Source organism: Ascaphus truei, chromosome 8 (genome assembly GCF_040206685.1).
Source record: "Ascaphus truei isolate aAscTru1 chromosome 8, aAscTru1.hap1, whole genome shotgun sequence".
NCBI lineage: Eukaryota > Metazoa > Chordata > Amphibia > Anura > Ascaphidae > Ascaphus > Ascaphus truei.
The window spans coordinates 46,068,853-46,087,231 of NC_134490.1; the positions used below are offsets into that span (position 1 = coordinate 46,068,853).

The 18,379-nt window shown below is 42.1% G+C and overlaps 1 protein-coding gene across 1 annotated transcript in view; it reads left to right on the forward strand.

Moving 5' to 3' along the window:
• The window catches only part of SORCS3 (sortilin related VPS10 domain containing receptor 3), a 445,583-nt gene that overhangs the window by 424,452 nt on the left and 2,752 nt on the right, over positions 1–18,379 (forward strand). The window contains exons 22-27 of the mRNA XM_075611819.1: positions 621–733; positions 3,636–3,767; positions 4,353–4,452; positions 11,628–11,733; positions 12,974–13,134; positions 16,449–18,379. The exon at positions 16,449–18,379 is cut by the window's right edge and continues 2,752 nt beyond it. Of these exons, the coding sequence (XP_075467934.1) occupies positions 621–733; positions 3,636–3,767; positions 4,353–4,452; positions 11,628–11,733; positions 12,974–13,134; positions 16,449–16,513 (677 nt within the window). The 3' untranslated portion in view covers positions 16,514–18,379. The remainder of the gene's footprint in view (positions 1–620; positions 734–3,635; positions 3,768–4,352; positions 4,453–11,627; positions 11,734–12,973; positions 13,135–16,448) is intronic.

Below are 18,379 nucleotides of genomic sequence, written 5' to 3' on the forward strand. Positions count from 1 at the left end.
TTTGTTCAGTGCCTTTCTTGATGAAACTCTTACGTTCAATGAATCTTTGCTTTAACATCCTTGTTGTTTTTCCAACATATAATTGCCCACCAGGGCATTTAATGAGGTTAATAATGTGGGTAGAAATGCATGTGATTTTGGATTTAATCTGAATCTGGCAAAACAATGTCACCATTGGAGTCCCATATGCGGTGGGAAACAGAGAGCACCGGATGAGTGCAGTTTTATGTATGAACAGCATGCCACACAGTGTCTTAAAGCCACTTATCGTGCAACCACAGAAATGTCCGCCTTGTATATGGCTCAATCACCATTAGAAGAAAACCATAGTGCCTAGCCCTAATTTCTTTCAACGTAAGATTTTTCATAGGACATACATACATAGGAAAATTATTGGCTTGGAGCACTGGTAAAAATGGAACTCCTAGGACCCATTCTAATACATGGTTAGCACAGGAACCACTAATAACTAATTATTATAATAAATAACTACCTCGTAAAACCAGAATGTCTTTAAAATGTACTCTCAAAATGTTAACAATGACACTACAGCAGTAATATTAAAAGAAGTCTAAAAAAAAGGGGATTGTAAACTGACACAAACTGTTTTGCTTTTCTAGAATATTTCCAGTCTCAGCTCTTGTCTTTTTCCCCGAACCTGGATTATCATAACCCTGACATCCCTGAGTGGAGACAAGACATAAGCAGACTCATTAAACGAGCCCTGATACAGGTATGTATTAATCACAGCAGCTATGGGCTGTGTACTGTATGTAGTGCGCTGCAGGGCATGAAAGATGAAAAGGGGGAAAAAGGGAGTATAGTTATTGCACAGGGAATTATAAAAGGTAATGTAAACCCAAACACGTTGCTTTATAATGCATTGCAAACCCGTCTTTCAGTGAAGGGGTTAAAAAGAACAATCATCCGTGTTAAAAAAGAAATAAGGAAATACAGTAATGAAATAACTGGCCTAGGTGTAGCAAGGTAAAAATATGCTTTAAAATAGTGCTTGTGTTTGCACCAAATGAAAACAAACCTTGGTGAGAACATTTCTTGCTTGTGACACAGAGTGTCTAACAGGAGGTTTTTAACATCTCAAACATTGGGGAATGTTCTTTACTAAGAAAAAAGGGTAATACTGTACTAATAATGGACAGATCAGCATACTGTACCATTATAATATGTTGACACTGGATCAAAATCCTTTTAAGTGCATTTAATTGCATACTGTAATTGCACTATTTGGAAACATGACAGCGGCAGAAATACGTGGCTCACATGTCGTGAAAATACTATTATTAGAAATACTACTCTGTTTTAGTATTAATTGAAAGTAGAATCCCATTTACTTGGTTGTATATTTGTGTGTGTGTTTGTATTACATTTAAGTTTTCTTTTTTTTATTGTGCCATATTCCATAGTTATCCTTGGGTGTGGGTTGAACAATGGGGTGAAATATTTTGGTGGAACCTATTAACAATGACCATTGCAAGTTTTGTAAGAGAACTTTTTCCTATATCCGCCCTGGAAACTTTGGAATTGATGCCACATTGTTGTTAGTTGGGTTTGAGCCAATATAGAAAGTAGCATAGGATTGTCATCATATGCCATCTGTGCCTAGATTTCCAATGGTGGTAAGTATATTTTGAACTATTATAGGGTAGAGGGGGTATTTCATATATGAGTACTTTCATCGTTTGCTGCCCCAATATGTGTTGCTATGTAAGACTGGAATTGTAAATAGAGCTATTGTTGTCAGGGTTTGGAAATATCAATCCCATACGTTGCAGCTGAGCAGGACTGCAGGATATCAAAGCTGTTTATTCTCATTTGTACTTTCTTTACAATATGTTTAATTAGATGTTCCTACAAAACCTTAAGTAATATAATTGTTTACATACTGTAAAATGCACCATGGCCAGTGCTTTTGTAAGAGCAGCAATTGTAAATATACGGTTAGAAACTAACTCAGAATCAATACTGCCACTCAGTTAAAATACAGCAGGACTATTCGGATGTGCGTATTACAGTTATTTTCTTCTTCTCTGCTAATTCAACAACACAATCAAGTTGTTTTGTTTTAAATTTGATGAAGATCTTCTAGTTAATCTCTTAATTGTCTCTCTCTGGTAATTAAATAGCGTGTTAGCTGCTAGAGAGCAGGGGACGGCATTACAGCAACAAACAAATAAATAAATATATATATATATATATATATATATATATATATATACATACACACATATCTTGTTGCCAGTTCTCAATGTAGGCTCACTGCAGAAAGACTACAGTAAGTGGCTAATCATTATTAATTCATTTTAGTCTTCATTGCAACATGATTAACCATGATTGACTCACTCAGTTATAATATAGATGTCTGGCCTAATCTAATAAGACGTCCCTATGTAACTAGTAATTAGTGTCTGCTCACTGTAAAGTATTATGGAATTCCTCATTGAGAGGATAAGAGGAGGATGAGAGTTAATACTTTTGTCCGTGCCAAGGCTGCTTTGCCATCGGGGCTTGGAAAAGGCACAACGGAGGTGTTTTAATAACATTGGCCGGCATTTGGCCCACTTGACATGATCATTTTTCCTACTCTGAAAATGTAGACCCTATAGTCTCAGGCCTAGTTAGCAACTTTATATTGAGGTTGCAATGAAATCCCCAAGCAATGAACGCGAAGGAGCAACAAACCCAGATAGATTATGCTGTTATCAGCTTTTTCTCTTCCTTTTGTGGTGTTATGACCTGTTTTTTTAGCAAACAGAGGGGATTGCTTAATTGAGTGGAAGTTATGTAACATTCGAACGGGTGTCTCATATTTTAAGGACAGTTCAATTTCAAAGCAAATGTATACACAAAAGCAACAGCAAAAATGTTAATTATAAATATAAATATTTTGTGACCTGCTTTAATTGAAGACTCTTTCTTTACATGCTCATACATTATTGGGAAGAGAATGCAGGCGCAGTTTTACAATTGGGGAGGATCAGGACTTTAAATAATAATAAAGCATTTTATTTAAAAAATCACAAGCTAAGAACAGCTTCTAAAACAAGTATATTTCTCCATAACAGGAGGATGGAAATACCAAATCAGAGAGAAAGCTTCACATATTTAAACCTCACTTGAATAATACACTCATTCTAAAAAAAAAAAATTCTTGAAAGGATACAGAATTTTTTCAAACCCATATCTTTTTACAATATACATTTTACAGTATACTTTGACATTAATTTACAAACATTGCCAGTCCCACCTCTGGGACAGAAGCCAGGCAGGTTTTTTAATTGGTCTTAAACGCCGGCCAAGGAGAAAAACCAAACTCATTGATCCCCCTAGAAGGCCCAATGAGAAAAGGAAAAGCCAACTTAACAAAGTTATAACAAAACCCAAGTGTTTGTGAGCCTGAAAAATAAACAGTGCACTAAATTAGGGGGCTAATTTAAAAAACTGCCAAATGGGGAATATTGAGAGTACCCCACGTAAGGTGATCTCTGCAGCGCAGGTTGTGGGTTCTCAGCTGGAGGAGAGGTAGCTTGTTTGAGTTGTGACTGCAAAGTATTCATTAAACACTCAGGAGTAAGGAGGTTCAACTTGGGTTCCATTTGTTTCATCCATTATTCCAGGTTACAAACATCCCCGATGAGCACATTCTAGTGGCCATGTTTCCTGGTCTCCCAACGTCCGCAGAACTGTTTATTCTGCCCCATAACAATGTGAGTGAGAGAAGGAAAGGAAGCAAAGCAGACTTGGAGCAAGTGAGTAAGAAACCTACAGCAGATTCATATTTACTGGTCTTTCATTTTGTAAAGATCAAACACTACCAACTGTGTATATACTGTATAACTGTAATATACAGTATGGAACAAATAACCCGTGCATGTACTGTATAACTGTAACATATGGAACACATAACCTGTGCATGTACTGTATAGCTGTAACATATGGACCATATCATTTGTCATAAGTACCTACATGACTTTTACCTATTGTTATTTATTATTTTTTTACCATTCACACCTTCTCTAAAATTTACTTATTCTTCCTCTTCCTATTATTGTTATTTATTATTATTATTGTTGTTATTATTATTATAAATTCATTAATATGTAACAAAAAAGTTTTGCAACATTTTTTTGGTAGGTTTGGCCCAGTTATGTAGGAATATTTGCAAGAGAATATGCATACTGCGAAAGTTTGGAAAGTCCTAGTAACTGATACAGCGCTGTCCCTACCAGCAGCTCAGATCTGTACTAATTGCACATGTACAGCAGAGGCACACTGTCAGTCCCAGCTCTTCATCATCCAACCAACTGACATTCTGTAACATGTTTTATTTCCAGATTGTGGAAACTCTGTTTAATGCTCTCAACCAAAACCTTGTCCAGTTTGAGCTAAAGCCTGGCATTCAGGTCTTTGTATATGTCACCCAGCTCACCCTAGGTAAGTGTGGCACTGGAGACAAACTTATATTTAATTCTGTAAACGATGAGCGTTCATTTCAGATAACACATATGTTGCACTGTAAATGTTTGGTATAGGATATACCAGCTTATTAGCATCCTTGAGTCTCTTAATTGTGGGATACTTCTGCAACAGCTAATCAATCGGAAATTAACATAAGGATTACATGTCTTTATTTGCATTGCTGTGTTACACTAACCATCTGCCCGACACCTCACCCCCCCAACAACCCCCCCCTGACACCTCAACCCCCCCCCTCCCCGAGACCAATTTACATTTGCTTTTTTGCATCACACTAAAATCTTTATGTTCAGTCTTACCTGGATGCAATTCTTGTATAAATATGACATTTCCATTTTCAGCTTCATTTAAAAAAAGACGGATGAAAGGATTTTTGTGGTCCTGAGAGCTTGCACTCTTTTCTAACCAAACATTAGCTAATGGAAGTGCAGCCATGGTAGTTTTGGCTATTTTACTGCCCCCTGTTATGTAAGCCCTGATAGATGCAGGCTATAACAGACTGTCATCTTGAGTTTTCCCCTCCTCCTGCAGCCTCTCTGAGTGACAGGGTGTGGAGGTGGAACTGGGTCTGTGTACAGCCAGTCATGCTGCAGACCTAGTGTCCTCCCCCTTCTGTGCATTAGGGAGGAAGCATGTGTAGCACTGTTTCCCTCCCCCCCCCCCCCCCCTCTGGGAGATTGGGAGATTGCACAGCCTATGCTACATGTATGTGGTGCAATACCTGTTTGGAGCAGGAGATACTGAGCTGTCTGCGGTGGAGTAGAGATTTGGACAGGCTGAGGTTCTGGTTCTTTGTAGTCCTTTCTCTGGTGTCAGCACCTCTAGCCATAGTGAGTCCCAGGGTGTCCGGAAGTCAGCCCCCACTACTGCATTCTTCTCCCTCCTGCCCAAGGACTGATACTCAGACAGGAGTGCATGGTGAACAAGGGTCTTTATTGGTATGCTTGGTAGCAGCCACTGCAGTTCTCCCTGCAGTGGTACAAGGTCTTGGAAGTCCCAGACTTCTAGATGGTGCAGGCCCTGGTCTTACAGGCCTTGGTGGCTGAACATGATGGTGAGGGTCGGAGGCCAAGTCCATCTGCGGTGCCTATGTGCGCACTGCCGCCTGCCTAGCGGCCCTGTCGGCCTCGACGCACGGTGCCTTCACTGTGGCACCTATATGCGGCATGCCAGCCAAGCGCCTGCGGAGGTGTGTGTGCGCCTCCTTCCAGAGTCGTTACCCTGACTGGTGCGGTCTCCTTTATCTTTCCTGCCACGGAAGCTGTGGGCCCATGCGCCCTTATCAATGTGGCCGGATGCCCAAGTGGTCCGGTGCCTACTACCGCAGACAGCTCAGTATCTCCTGCTCCAAACAGGTATTGCACCACATACACGTAGCACAGGCTGTGCAAACTCCCAATCTCCCAGAGGGGGTACCAGTGCGACACATGTAAAGTCAGTTAGTTCAGGTTCAACCTTCAGGGGGTAGAGACCTATGCCTCCAGCCCCGTTATGGGCTGGGGAATAGTTGAGGCATCTGGCCGGGTCTCCATCCTACCAGTGTGGCCTAGGGCCATCCTAAGACCTGGATCGTGCTAGTAACATCATGCATCCGCTGTAACAAGAACTCAATAAAGGATCCCATTTTATATACCCCTGCCTGAGCCTACAGTCTTTTGGGTAGGGGTATGTTCAGAGGACTGTCACAGGAGAGACTGTCTCCAGAACTCTGGAGCCTACTGTGAGTGGAGGTGCAACACCATGAGAAGAACTAATGCCTGAAACTGCCTAAAGCCTGTCCTGTTTTCCCACAACATAGCGGAAGCACAGCCTCTCCTGACTCAAACAAGTATCTAGCACCACACCCTTTCCCATCACAATCTTGCACCAACTATGGTATGCAATAACCACAGACAGCAGCCTGGAGAGTGAAATGGCCGCCACTTTATTAAACCATAATGTTAGAATCCCAAAACCTTTTGACAGACCAACATTGCCCAGCTGTGCCCCCATCCCCAGCCATTTACCACCCAGCACCTGGTTCCTTACAACTTAATCACCACACTGAGGCAGTTCCCAGTACAAACTGCTCCCCCCCTGGATACAGCTCCCTCTCACCAACTGCCCCATGTAGGCCTCAGAATATCACCCACTCCTACAGGGTTCTATTCCCCAAAATGAGGCAACATTGCCACCTCAACTGGTGCTATTTAAACCATTAAATTAGCCCCGTGCCTCCAGCTCCCTCACCACATTTTCCAACGTATCTTGCAGCGTCATATTAAGTTCAATACCAAATCCGACAAATGGGCCCCATAAATCTGGGTGAAAAAAAACACACTAATACCCAACTACCACACAAATTTTGCCATTGTCTTATTCATTTTCCTTTTGGCTTTGCTTAATCAGTTTGCCCGCGCCCTGTGCCAAACTTTCCTAAACACGATCTCTCACCAAATGAACCGCAAACCCTTAAAATGAACCAAATATCTGTGCCAAGTCATGTCGTATTGTGTACATCAAGTCCAAAATCTGCCGCGTCGCCACGTCATTAGTGCCGTTTGTGACTCCCCCGTATCCCTTGCAAAACTCAACAACTGCCTCAGTCATCCCCCGTTTACCTCACTAAAACAGCACTGCATGACCCTTTGCAGCCCCAACCTCTTCCCATATGGACAAACGTCAGCCCGCTGTGCAGCCCATGATCTGTACAGCCAGAGCCGAGCAACCCGTAACCAGGAAACAGGGGGCTAAAAGGAGGGGGGGGGGGAGAGTTACCCAGCCCAGCTAGCCACCTCAACAAGGGGGGGAGGGAGTGACCCATCCCAGCTAGCAACCTGAGCCAGGGGGGAGGGGGGGAGTTACTCAGCTCAGCTAGCAACCTTAACAAGGGAGGGGGGGGGAGAGTTACCCAGCCCAGTTATCCACCATAACAAGAGTGGGGGGGGGGGGAGGAGAGTTAGGCTAAGGCCCCGCTCCCAGAGTCAGCGCACCTGCGCTGCTGACAGGCGGTGCGCTGAGATACACAGACCGCGATCTGCGGTCTGTAGGGAGCGGGAGCCGGAGCGGGAGGTGGGAGGTTTGATCGGGAGGTGGGTGGGAGGTGGGCGGTTTGACAGGGAGGGGGGGCGTGGCTTGAGCGGAGGGACCCGCTACTCTCCCCCCCCTCCCTCCACGGACTCGGGCTGGAGCTGGAAGGTAAGTTTAAACACACACACGCAGGCACTCATTCATACACGCGCACACACACACACAGGCAGGCACTCACGCACTCATACACACACACACGCGCGCACACACAGGCAGGCACTCACGCACTCATACACACACACACACACACACACACACACACACACAGACAGAGGCAGGCACTCGGGCACACACACACACAGACAGGCACTCACGCACTCAGACACATACACACACAGACAGGCACGCACTCAGACACACACACAGAGAAAGGCACTCACCTGCTTTCACTCCACACTCCTCCCCGCTCCCCGAAGCCTCTCCTCCTCCCGAAGCCTCCCCTCCCCATTGGCTCACAGCCACACACGTCACGCGTCAACGCTAGGAAACACCATTCTCTGGTGTCTCCAGCGGCTGACGCGCTACAGCGTGTAGTGCTCTGTGCAGCCAGGGGGGACCGGGACCGGCTCGCGAGGATTCCCCTGCTGGTGGGGAACTCGCGACCCGCCGCCCGCGCCAACGAGCGCAGCGGGACCGAGGCCTTACCCAGCTAGCAACCTTAACAAGGGGGAAGAGTTACCCAGCCAAGCTAGCCACCTTAACAAGGGGGGGGGGGTGTTTTTACCCCCTAACCCAAGGAGCATAGTGAGGGGCATTTCAGTCATGCCACCCTTCCCTATATGTCAGGGTGCTCTTTCCTTTTTAATCTATAGCCGATAAGATGCTGTATATTCACCTAGACATTGTGTAGAGAAACATGTCCGGGATGCTGCAACTAAACACCATGACATTTGTGACCTGTGCTGGTGCCTGAGATGCTGCTACAACCCTTAGGTTACGTCCATAGAGGAGGGAGCCGCGCTGTGCGGACGCTGAGGCTTGTTTGCGCAATCGGGAGCGATTGCAAGAACCAGCAGACGAGCCAGCGTGCGCGATCGGGAGGCGGGGGGAGGCGGGGCACTGATGACACTGGGCCAATAGCCCATGAAGCGCCGATGTCAACGTCACGGCGCCGACGTCACGGCGTTGTGAAGTTGACGCTGCTTTACTCTGATTGGACGTTTTCAGCCGACAGCGCACTCAGAAACAGGTTCTGCTGTCGGCTGAAAATCCGTGCGCCTCAGCACGCCTACGGACGCTCGTGGGAGCCCCCTCTCAAGACATCCTCATTGAGGATGACGGGGCTCATCGCGGAGCGTCCGCACGGCTCAGCGCTGACTGTCTTTCTATGGACTCAGCCTTACTCCTATAATGTATAACAGCACAGAAAGCACAAGAAAGACCCTGAGAGGCATTCCTTGTGGCAGAGGAAGGGAGTGAATGTGTGTTGGAAAAGATGGCATGTAGGTGATAATTTGGAGGTGAGATCTGACTTTGAGGGACAGGCCATGGGGAGTCAGATGTAAGACAAGGTCAAAATGTTGCATTTTTTTCTGTAAATTGTCTAATAGACGGTACACTGCACATTGTGGTATGGTGAATCGTACCTGTATTGATTATGCGGCCACGTGGCCTTAATGGTTTTGCTCTCCCACTATGGATTCGGTACATTAAACAGCCATTTGTGTCGGGCCTGATCCAGTTTTTGATTTAGTTGTTGCTGTAAATTTAAGCTGCTTAGCTACATAAATAAAACATTTATGAATTCCTGGATAAAGATTAAACCAAAGCTTAATGAGTTATTTTTGCTATTTAATATTGAAAGAAATAAAATCTATGATTTAGAGAAATTAGCAGACTCTTATCTCATTAACCTTTTATGTGCTCTAATAAAGAGGTTATTTTGTCAAGAAGAAAACTTTTGCAAAAAATAATATAAAATACTTTAATGCATTCAATTTCCATACTAATTGTATTATTTGTTTTCATCTGCATACAAAGTTGGGTTTTCATCCATATCATGCATGTTTGGGGTGAATTTCTCAGCTGTATTTTGCATAAATACAGTTTAAAATATTGTTCTCAGGGCTTCTAAACTGAGTTCTCATTTTACATTTTTATAGACCAGCTTTATTTCATTTAACTCTCACCATTGCAACTGTGAAATGACTGTATTGTTTTTTCCTAAATCATGTATGGTACCTCAACCTCTACACAGGTGTAGTTACATGTTACCACTCCTGGGAATGCAATGTATGTTACTGGCTCTATTAAAAACAATAGTAACTTGAGCATTTCCTTTGAAAACCCCTTCTTTTCTTTTTCAAACTGCTTATTTTTGCAATGTTTTATGGGGTTCAGAAAATAGAGGGTGGGGGACATATGGATACCATATCGTATACCTTCTGGTGCTGTACTGGAGAAAGAAATGAACGGAGGTGGGGAGGGGGAGGGGAGACAACATCCAGAGAGGTGAGGGGAGGTAAGTAGGGGGGATGGTTTCCACCTCTGGCTCCAACTCTGCCTGGTCACACCAAGGTCTTTCAGGACAGTGTCAAGGCCGTACCTCAATTCAGTCTCGTCCCACACCTCACGTCCAAACAAGTCTTCCATGTAATTGAAATGTAAATGTTTTATCCCTTAGAAAGGCTGGGATCATTTCCATGGCCAGGACGTGCCATGTCCTGCGTTTGATTACACTGATATCGGCGATTGTTTATTCTATGGGCTGCTATGCTGCATCTGGTTGCTAAGAAGATTTGGGATGTCAATCTGATCGCTATCTGAGGTAGCCGGGGTGGCGGCCTACCTAGCAGGGCTAGCCAAGGGTCTGGGGCAATCGTTACTCTTAATAATATGCTAAATGGGGTACAAATCTCTCTCCATACTGACTTAATCAAAGGGCATGTCCATGTAATGCTTGCGCTCACCACGAACAATGCGGGACCCCGGTACTGAGGTGGGAAAGTATTAAACTGCACACCCACAGCAGCGGAGGCACGCCTGGAGAGTGGATAGTCAAGATCGCCGGGTCTGGATTGGAGAGAGTTAGTCTGGATACTTGCCGAGGTCGTAGGTAGGTGCCAGGAGAAGTAGTCGAAGTCCAGAGTGCCGTGGTCAGGGGTTGGAGCCAGTAGGAAGGTAGTTAGTTTGATTGCTGTGGTCAGGGATTGAGAAGTGCGGGTGGTCTGAGGCAAGCTGGGGTCGGTAATCCACAGAAAGGTCCTAAAGTCAAGCCGGGTCGGTACACAGGAGAAATAAGCAGCAACAAGGTTAAGGCACAAGGCAGGGCAGGGACGTGGAAACACAAGGTTACCATGAACTATGCTCAGCAAGGAATGAGTGAAACAGCTGGGACTGAATAGCAGTGAAGCACGACTGGGACTGAGGGGAGGAGTGGAGGCACAGCCTCCACAGTAGCAGAGATTGGCTGCAAGGTGCAAGAGACAGGTGGGCGAGATTAGCAGACTTGCCTCGCAGCTGGGGAGCAGTGCACGATGTCACATGTGCGCACCACACATGACGGACTCGCGTTGCGTGCGGGGGTCGGAACCAAGCTCTGTGGTAGAGTAGAAAGTCCTGCGTGTGCGCGTGTTGGCCTCCCTCATCGTTCCACTATATGTTTTCGGTAGCTCCGCGTTTTAGGTCTGGGATGGGTGTCCTCCCTAAGTTCCTACACACACTCTAATGCTAAGTTTCTTGGTGAGTAGCACATCAGAAAAAAATTGAAATAAATAAATAGTATTCAGCGAATTTTGTTAAGTTTGGTAATAATGCTTGCCGCATCTATATGCCCTCATACAAGCAAATTATATGGTATTTTCAATTTTAGAATTTCGATTCTCGAGCCTGTCTTTGCAAAAGCTATTAAACATGTTCATAATAATCACACAAATGTTACAAATGATCGAGATGATGTTAAGTGGTTGAATGATTTAAATAATCAATACCCAGTAAATGTTGCTGCACCTTACACAACACGTCCATACAGTAAGTGGTCACATGACTTTCTGATAACATAGTAACAATATGACACTTGTTTTGTAGCCAATCTATAATACCACCATCTTTTCTTCTGTTTCCAGCCCCCTTAGTGGATAACAGTTCCGGGCACAGCAGTTCTGCCATGTTAATGCTGCTGTCTGTGGTGTTTGTGGGCTTGGCTGTGTTTTTAATCTACAAATTTAAGAGGTACAGTGAATAGAAAAATGCATATTATTGCAATGTGTTTGCTGGATAACAAAGCTATGTGTATATGTGACTCCAGGTGTGTTGTTATGATGTTTACATTACCAGCCCTCAAAAATCTAACCAGTTTAGGTGGGATTGTGTGTGTGGACTTTTTTTCCCTTGGGAATTATTTCAAGATGTGGAATCACAGTGATACAGTATTATTAAATTTGTTCCAATTAAGCTGTGAGCAAACTTGTGTTATGCATTACTGAACATTCACGCAAAACAAATCTCACTGATAAGTTACAACCTTTAGTCTAATAGTCTGCAGATAAATATTCACACTCACTTTGTGTGACTTTGGGAAGATCATTATTCCCATTAACTTTAAAAAGTACTACAGTATTTAAAAAGGTATAAGAAAGCATCAAAGGCCACTGCGGATTTTCTAATCGATTTATTTAGCCAAATAGCAGTGCGACGTTTCGACCTACATAGGTTTTCATCAAGTGGTAAGTGGCCGAAGTGCCCTGTGATGCTTCTTATACCATGTACCTTGGATTATTTGCAGGCCATCCCTGATCACAGGAGCACCGGTAACTGTAGTATTGACTTTGTTTATGGTGTGCAGCAGGTATCTTCATTTTGTACAGTATTTTAAAATCCATTCTATTAATTCGTAGATAAGCAGGAATAAATACGTTTGAATTACTGTAATTTTCCAGCATTTGATTAGTTTCAAGCACGTCACTTTACCATATATCTTACCTTAAGGTGGTGCACCTACACCCAGCACTTTAGTGGTTACCAGGTTTCCTAATTATTAATAATGGGATCCAATTGGAATTGATGGGAATAAGATCTGTGTGTAAGATGGTGATCTTGACTTAGGGGCTATTAACTACAGTCATGACTGCAAAACCAGTGTAATACACAGTATTATATTTATCAAAGAAAATGAATTCTATTGAAAGCTGTTAGAGTTTTTTCTTTGATAAACCTAGCAAATTCTTTTCCTTTGGTTTTGCCACAGGGTACTTTTTTAAACAACCCCTAAGAGTGTGTTATAGGGGGCTGTAAGAGAAAAAGGCGTGTGTAATAGGTGATCTTGGATTTCTAAAGGGTGATCACATTGGAAAATATTGGGTAAAGGGTGTGTAAAGGGTTAATATGTTGATAATAAAAGTTACAACCTCAGAAAAATGTCAGAGAGACTCAGTTGTGGATTCTGAAACTGTATTCCTTTCCCTAACCTCAGAAAAATCCCGTGGATTAATATTTATGCTCAAGTCCAACATGATAAAGAGCAGGAAATGATTGGCTCTGTCAGCCAAAATGACAACGTGCCCAAAATATCGCTCAGTGATTTCACGGATCCTGAGGAGCTGATAGACAAAGAACTGGACACAAGGGTCATAGGTAACATGCGCGGACACGTATCTCTACTGTACACCACCCAATTCAGAGTTCTTTTAAGGTGCAGTCCCACCTAATGCCACATACTGGAAGGAGCATGTGCTTCTTCCAAAAGAGATGTAACAAATCAATGTCATCCAAATGTTTTATTGGCACTTCAAGCCCTATGATAATAACGTTGCAATACGGAGTTTAAGAAACACAAACTTCATAGTGTAACCAATTATATATTTTTTGTAAGTGAACATCTTTCTACGAGTTACATGGTTTCTTCTCAGGTTATTTCTATAGCTGCTGTTGTAGGAAGTAATAGGAAAGTGGGAATGGCAGGGACTTGAAAATAAGAGAGCTCTCTCTAAAAAAAGCATGTAAATGGTGACAAACTGCAAAGTCAATAATGTCTGACTTTACTGTGCTAAGCATTAATAAATACTGAGTATATATGCAATAAAGATTGCCAGGCACTTTAACCGCAGGTGGAAAAGAATGAATCCATAGAAGATATAAGGATCCGTATATTACATTTTTAATTTGTGCATTAAAAATTCCCCTTTGGGTCTAGGAGCTATAATTTTAGTTATAGCTATTCAATATAGGGAGAAGCAGGGTTACAGAAGTTAAAAATAGGTGGACTTCTATTCAAGTGAATGGAATTTGAAGTGGTCTTAACTGTGCATTTCTTCACTTTTCACTATGCAGAATAGGGAGATACAGGTTTATTTTCTGAAACACACTATATCACAACACTGAATGGGGCGCTCAGGACACAATTAAAGGCGGAAACCCCCTTTACTCATGATAGATAGGGCGGTGCGCTTCCTCCCAACTAATATACCTACATCCAGAGCCGCAGAGCATAATCTGGGCACTCGTAAGCTCCCAAAAAACAGCACACACAAAGCTGAAGTTAATTATAAGGTTTATTTTAATGGTTAAAGCAATGATTGCACAAAATATACAGTCTTCGCAATAAATAATAATTTATTACCAAAAAGCTAATACATTTTCCCAAATTGCATAAGAGTACGTGAAGGACGTCCCCCAAGATTGCCTAGGACCTCTATGAATAAGTGATCAAAAGCATACAGTACACAATCATCTGTATGTATGTCTTTATTTATATGGCGCCATCCAGGAAATAGCGCTTTACAATACACGCATAATATTATAACACAATGGGAATAAACACTTCTGACAAAACAATAGGAAAAGGCGTCCCTGCACAGAGAGCTTACAATCTAAGTGGTAAGTGGGGAGAACGTACAGAGACAGAAGGAGAGTATTCTGGTAAGTGGGGCTGCAAAGGGTCAAGGTCAGTGCATTTTTGGTGTATAGTATCATCCACGGAGCTACTCATATGCTTCATTACAGAGGTGTGCTTAAGAAAGGTCCTAGAGATGGAGAGAGAGGGCGCTAGTCGGATATTGAGGGTAAGTGCATGCCAGAGATGTGGGGCAGTAAGTGAGAAAGGGTTTAGGCAGGGGATGGCTTTAGATACAAAGGGGTAGACTGAAGAGATCCTTGAGCAGAACGCAAGAGTTGAGCAGGTGCATAGCGAAAAATTAGGGCTGAGATGTAAGGAGGGGCAGAGGAGGGTATAGCCTTAAAAGTGAGTGGGAGAATTTTGTGTGTAATACAGGATTTAATAGGAAGCCAGGAGAGGGATTTCAGCAGGAGAGACACTGAGACAGGTTTAGGAAAGAGTAAAATCATTCTAGCAGCAGCTGATAGAATACATTTTAAATACCCAGGTATATAAGAAATATAGATTGCAGCATATACTGTATGTACATTGTCTCCTATGTGTGCAACAAGTCTCATGTGCATGGGTATTGATCCATTTCCTCCATGCCAAATCAGGAAAAAGTATAATTGTATTATCTTAGAAAAGTTCCTCAAATAGGATATATTGACCCGACATGGGCTTACCCCAAGACATCACCCAAAAACAATTTCCATATGGTACTTGTAAGTTAAGATTTCTTCACCCTTTATTAATATCAGGATATCATTGTTACCGTGTCCACATTTTCCCATATAAACTCGGCAGTTAGATATCAGTTGGACCTCAAATGTACAGGGTATCTCTCACCAGTAATTTTCCAGGTATTGGGCTCACGGTTTTGCAGATGAATGTATGTCCTGCGTGTCATCAGGATTCCCATTCTCTATTCTATCATTCCAGTTGCTTAGGGCATAATGATATTTGGCCCCCATTTGGTATGCCATGAAGTCGGATGTGTTCCACGTTTTTCATTATACCAGGAATTCATTACAAAATTATCATAGGAGGTAATGATCATCAACTTTCACATCTCACTGTTCGCGTGGGGCTGCATTTTTATCTGCAGGCGCCTTCTCCCAACATGGCCCGATGTGCATTTCACCCCATCTCACTGAGGGCTTCTTCCAGGCAAGCTCTTGACCCACTTGACATGCATTAATCTGCCAAGCCGTGAGTCCAATATATGGAAAATTACTGATGAGACTGTCTACAATTGAGGTCCTACTGATATCTACCTGCCAAGAAAGTACAGGCACATGTGATATCCTGATAATTTAGAAAATACTGTTACGTATTAACTTTGGTACTCTTGTGCAATTTTAAAATGTTTTAACTTTTTGGTAATAAATAATTATTTGCTACTAAAAATATATATTCATTGCAATATTTTAATTTTTATTCATAAAATATATAAAACCTTATAATTCATCTCAATGTTGTGTGTGCTGTGTTTTGAAAACAAAGGGATAAAAGTAATGTGTACAAATAATTTGATACACAAATTAGGGATGTTTTGAGTATGTTAACCTATATTAATGAATTCCCAACACTCCTCAAATCACTTACCGCTATAAGTGGACAAAAATACAATGAAGTTCCCTGATTCCGTATGTTGACACTAAGAGTTATGTTCAAAGTTCCATATTTTGTCATTTTAACCGTTACAATGCTCTTTTTAATAGCTTGATAAATAAGCTCAAAATAGTTTCTTTCCCTGTGTTTTTCTCTAAATCCGTTTTTACATTAACTGCTCTTTAATGCTCTAAATGTTACTTATGTGTCTCATTTATTGAGTCTCCAATCACAAATATACCTCCATGTCATATGCTGATTTATCAGGCTTCATTTTGCCCTCTGGGGGATATGGTGGGATACTGTACGTTGTGATATTATTCACCAACACCAGCCATTGAATGATATGGAATCTCTGTGATATTTGGAATTATAACGGGATATGAAACAATGTCCTGCACGATCGACATGTACTATATACGTCACACTCATTGTCCTATTGTTTCTATCTTTTTTTTAGGCAGCATCTCAACAATTGCAAACAGTGAAAGCACAAAGGAAATTCCGAACTGTACCAGTGTTTAACACTGAGAACAATCCTCCACCAGGGCCAAAATCCTGACTTTTTTTATAAAAAGGAAAAAACGATCTTTTCTCTCTCTCTCTTTTTTTTTTTTGCTGTCTGAGCCACATTTATAAACAGCAGGTATACAGTACAAGATGCATTTCTTAAAAACCTGAGAAACAACATCAGCAGCCGTTTCCAGAGGTAACAAACACCCTCTATTTTCAGAAGAATGTGGATGATCCATCTCTTGTGTCTGGGGATACTGCTATTGGCTCTTTATTTCGATTCTTATGATACAAGCCGTGTTTTATTGCAGGCTGAATCCTGGGGACAAACTTATGAAGGTGTTTTGGGAGCCAGGTGTTCATTTGCATGACCATATTCACAATTGTTTGTTTATGTCAGACACCCAGGTGTCTGGGGCAGGCAGGAAATCTTGTATGTGGAATATGAATCACCTGAGACTCTGTTATGCCCTCTGTATTTTGCTACTTCTGCTGCTCAGTTCACATTCAGCTCACAAGCATCAAGATGAACATGTGTATCTTCTTGCTGCAGTTCACAGACAAGAGTGAGTTATTGTCTCAGCCTATCATCCTTGTAATAATACACCTGCATATACTGCTCACACGCTATTCCACTTCATCCCTTCAACTAGTAACTCACCATACATTTTATGTTGTGGAAATTGGGCAAAGCCTTGATAAAAACAAATGTATCTACTTGTGATGACAACATACATCTATAATAGATCTAAAACAAAATGTGCATCTCCAATCTTCCCCTTGGATGTGATTTTCCTAACATTTAATTAAATATGGGGAAGATTGTTTCTTTACCTCACCATGCAGATCCGACAGGGAAAAACTTTCTAGTATTCCACAAATCCACAGAAAACCATGGAATCTCTTATGTTTAACAGCACACCATGTATCCGGCCACACTACAGAATATCCGACCCTTTTTATCTTCTGCAATATAATGCTGGGCTGATATTTTTCCTCTCAAATTCCAAGTGACCCACCCAAATTTAATGACGCTACAAAAAAATCTTTCTATCCCTTGAATGTACTACTAATAAAGTATTTTTATATAGTGCTGCCAGAATATTCAGCCCGAGTATAGATGTTTGCAGGCACAATAAATTCCTACCTGGAAGGTCTTCAATCTATTTTTAGGTGTGAACACAGGGAGATAAGAATTATCCAAGGTCACATGGGCATTGTCCTGCTTTTTAATAGTTTTACTTCTACTCGTATCCACCAATCATGTTTTAGGGTATTTTCGGCATATTACACATATACTATACCACAACCCCAGCGTAAGGCTAAAACTGTAAAACAAGCCTTTCATTTATCTACTGAAAAAGTTCTAACCGTTCCTTAGGAAGGTGATGGGGGACAGCAGGTCCATAGTCAATAAGAGGTCGTTGTGTCATTTGTATCAGCCCCTACTTTAGAAATAGAGGGATACCAGCCTGGAGATACACATTTAGGAAAAGGCTCTCTCACCCTGTGCATGTTAATGATACTGATGGCATATTGTACATAGTTATGATGTAAATAGCTTTTTAATTTCTTGGAAATAAATTAATGTTTAGTAATATAAAGGAGAACAAAGAGTCTGTTCTAAGCCACCGTGATACTGAACTAGCTTTCAAAACTTTTCAAGTTGTCTATCATATTTAAACCCGGTTTTGCTTAGGGGACCAGAGAGACATTACATCCAGTGCACTGCCTCAATGCAATGAAAGTGAAACTCGTTCATCCTTGTCCTAACATGGTTATTTCTATTTATATATAGAGGTTTTTGGAAATTTTTAGAAGACTGGATATGATGCTTTCATACTTTGCACTTTAATTATCATAATGCTGTGTCATCCC